The sequence below is a fragment of the Tasmannia lanceolata genome, unplaced genomic scaffold (genome assembly GCF_043159265.1).
Source record: "Tasmannia lanceolata isolate RefF3 unplaced genomic scaffold, GAP_Taslan_0.1 ptg000013l, whole genome shotgun sequence".
Taxonomy (NCBI): domain Eukaryota; kingdom Viridiplantae; phylum Streptophyta; class Magnoliopsida; order Canellales; family Winteraceae; genus Tasmannia; species Tasmannia lanceolata.
The window spans coordinates 48,607,583-48,610,592 of NW_027518690.1; the positions used below are offsets into that span (position 1 = coordinate 48,607,583).

The 3,010-nt window shown below is 39.2% G+C and overlaps 1 protein-coding gene across 1 annotated transcript; it reads right to left on the reverse strand.

Annotated features, from left to right (window-relative positions):
- Positions 1 to 1,646: 1,646 nt before the first annotated feature.
- LOC143889305 (putative membrane-associated kinase regulator 6) lies at positions 1,647 to 2,432 on the reverse strand. Its single transcript, XM_077393479.1, has one exon. The coding sequence runs from the start codon at positions 2,381 to 2,383 to the stop codon at positions 1,778 to 1,780; it is 606 nt and encodes a 201-aa protein (XP_077249594.1). The 5' UTR covers positions 2,384 to 2,432; the 3' UTR covers positions 1,647 to 1,777.
- Positions 2,433 to 3,010: the final 578 nt, after the last annotated feature.

The window sequence follows — 3,010 nt, forward strand, 5'->3', positions numbered from 1 at the left end:
CTCTTCTTTGCAAAGCTTGTTCTCTTTACGGTTCTTCATATATCCAAGATATATGAAGAAACAGTGCTAGAGTTTCAAGTGTTTTGCATTGTATGCGACAGGTTTTGCACATCTCAAGTGTTTCTTTTTGCTTTATCTCCCTTGGGTACTTTCAATATTTCTTCTTCCTAAACACACCAAAGATAGTTAACAGTTAGGATCATCCCAGTGCTACAGTTTTGAAGCTATGATCCGTCGATGTAATGGCCCACCAAATAAGCAGCCCTGAGCACCTCATGTATATCTTAGTGATGCATGGTAATATTCCTTAAAAGCTTGCGATCATAATAATATCCTTTTTTAGCCGTCCATTTTAAACCTCTACAAAATAGGCACAAAATAGACCCATTTTATAGCCGTCCATTTTAAACCGCTACAAATCAAGGCTTAACATGATCCGATGCAAATGATTTCTTAAGAACACCCTATCTATATCAGATCCTATGGAATCAACATCTAACATCACCCAAACAACACAGGCACCTACCCTATTTCTACTCGACAGCTTACTTGACCACAACTACAAGTGTATCCAAGTCCCAAAGCTTACCTATGTTAGCATTTCTTGTTTTAAGAGTAACTTTTTAATGCATTCATGCATTTTAAAGATGCCCTCTGCATTTCGCAGCCCACTTTTCCACTAGAGAACAGCCACGCAACCTCACTTTTCAGTAGATTTTATCGTCTCATTTAATTTCGTATGAGGTGGCTATTCTCTCGTCCAAAAGTCAGCCCCAAAATTCCATAGCAAATCTATGATATTGTTAGCCTACTGATATGTGCACGACCATGTTTTAATAACGAGGCGAACTCACATTATTTTACATTGTTTAACCAACTTCCAAGTGCTATCACAATTCCCAAAAGAGAAAAATACACTTAGACCCCATGTGGTTTCTGACACATTCAACTTAACCCCTAATGTGTAAAAAGTTACAAGTATCCCCTGCGGTTTCAATCTGTGTAAGGCAGACCCCCTAAGTTGATGGTTCGTCCACAGATTGAATGGTTAGGATGATCCGAAGGAGCTGATTTTATCTATGTCAGGGCCCATCAAATGAACGCTTTGGATCATCCAAACAATGCGGGGCCACTGTGTGTTTTGGTAGTGTTTGGATTCAGGTATGGGGTTTTGCCCCCTACCAAAAACACAGTGGGCCCTCATTGTTTGGATGATCCAAAGAGTTCATTTGATGGGCCCTAACATAGATAGGGTGTGCCCAAAAATCAGCTCCATAAGATCATCCTAACCCTTCAATCTGTGGACGAACCGTGAACTGAGGGGGTCTGCTTGTAACTTTTTAAAAATTAGGGGTTGAGTTGAATGTGTCAGAAACCACAGGGGGTCTTAAGTGTATTTTTCCCTTCCCAAAAAAACTCACAAGAACTCATTAAAAACTGTAAAACATGATGAGTGTATCAGAACCCTAAAGTTACCTTATTTGCATATACAGACTCATCTTGGCTGTATCCAAAAAGCAGCCTAAAATTACCTTATTTGCATATACATTACAGACTCATTTTGGTGGGGTCCAAAGGGGCCCTAAGTTTTTGCTTAACTTGTTTATTGCCTTGACATTTCTAGTTTAAGACAACAGAGAAAGACAGAGACAGAAAGATGTTTTAAATAAAAGTCCACCTTACAAGCAACAGAAAATATGTTCTACTCTTTGTAAAAACCCAGGAACTAGAAAATGGATTCTCTAAGACAAGAAAACCAAAATCTAAAAATTACCCACTAACCAATAGATTTCTTGCAATGAAGAACAGCCTCATAAATCGGGCTCTCTGTGTCAGACGAGAAGGTGGTGCTCGTTCTAGGACTCGTTTGGACCAATTGATCCGAACCGTTCATCGCTCCAGGTGAAGATCTCGTCCTCCTCATTTTTCGGTAAACAGGCCTAAGAAAACCCAAGTACTTGCCGAGGATTCTCCGGGAAGATCTCTCGCACTTGTCAAAGAATCTCGATTGAGTACTTTTTTTTGGGGTCTTCGAGAACACTTCAGTTTTCGAAGAAGATTCAGATGACATGTGTCTTGTTTTGGTTGGATGAGTCTCTAAAGAGGTGGAAGAAACCGTTTGGGATGGAGTGACGAGATGAAGAGGCAATATAAGGCCGTCTGAGAAGAGCTGATCGGCCGGGACCAAATCGAACGGCTGAGAATTATGGAAATCGAAATCATGGGAAATGATGGCTCTTCTAAAGGATGTGATTGTGGGGTCCATTTCTATGAAAGAACCCTCGTCGAGAGAGGATCTAAAGGATTCATCTATGTTTGGTTTGAGATTCAGTATCCAACTGTAGGAGAAGCTTTCGTTGGAGAGATTCTCTAAGCTTTCCATGGAAACTTAGTTGGGTTTTGGGACTTTGATGAGAAATGAACGAGGAAGGGAATAGTGAGTGGGATATAAACCTGGGAGGTGGTGGATTACGAAAATGTCCCTATATGTCATGACCATGTGTTTACTGTCACATACTAAATGACTAATATGCCCTTTCAAATGCTTGGCACGTGTGCATGCTACTTGAGGTAAAAATCCCCTTCTTCTTTTGTTTTCAAGGTTGCTACAAATTTACAAGTAGAAATGATATTTACTATTTGTAAGGAGAAATGATAACAGTGTATGTGTTTAAACTTCCCCCCACCCATCATTTTGTAAGACTTTTCCTAAAAAAAGAGCATTTCTATCCACTTTTTGTTTGTCTTTTCCTAAAATTATGTCATTATTTTAGGACTTACTTTTGGGATATATATAAGACAAACAACAGGGGTGAAATTTTGAGGAAGGAGGTGAAAATATCATTTCACATTTACAATTCCTGAAAAAAATTAGAGGGTGGGTGTATTAAATCAGGGGGCATGGTGTTGATTCCCTTGATAATGGTTTTTAAGTTGTATAAATAATAGGACCTGTAAAAAAAAGGAATGCAACTTTATTTTTTGGGATTTGCTAGCGTCCATCCAGAAG

Coding starts and splice junctions, on each gene's coding strand:
- LOC143889305 (XM_077393479.1), bottom strand. CDS start 2,383: ATGGAAAGCTTAGAGAATCTCTCCAACGAAAGCTTCTCCTACAGTTGG.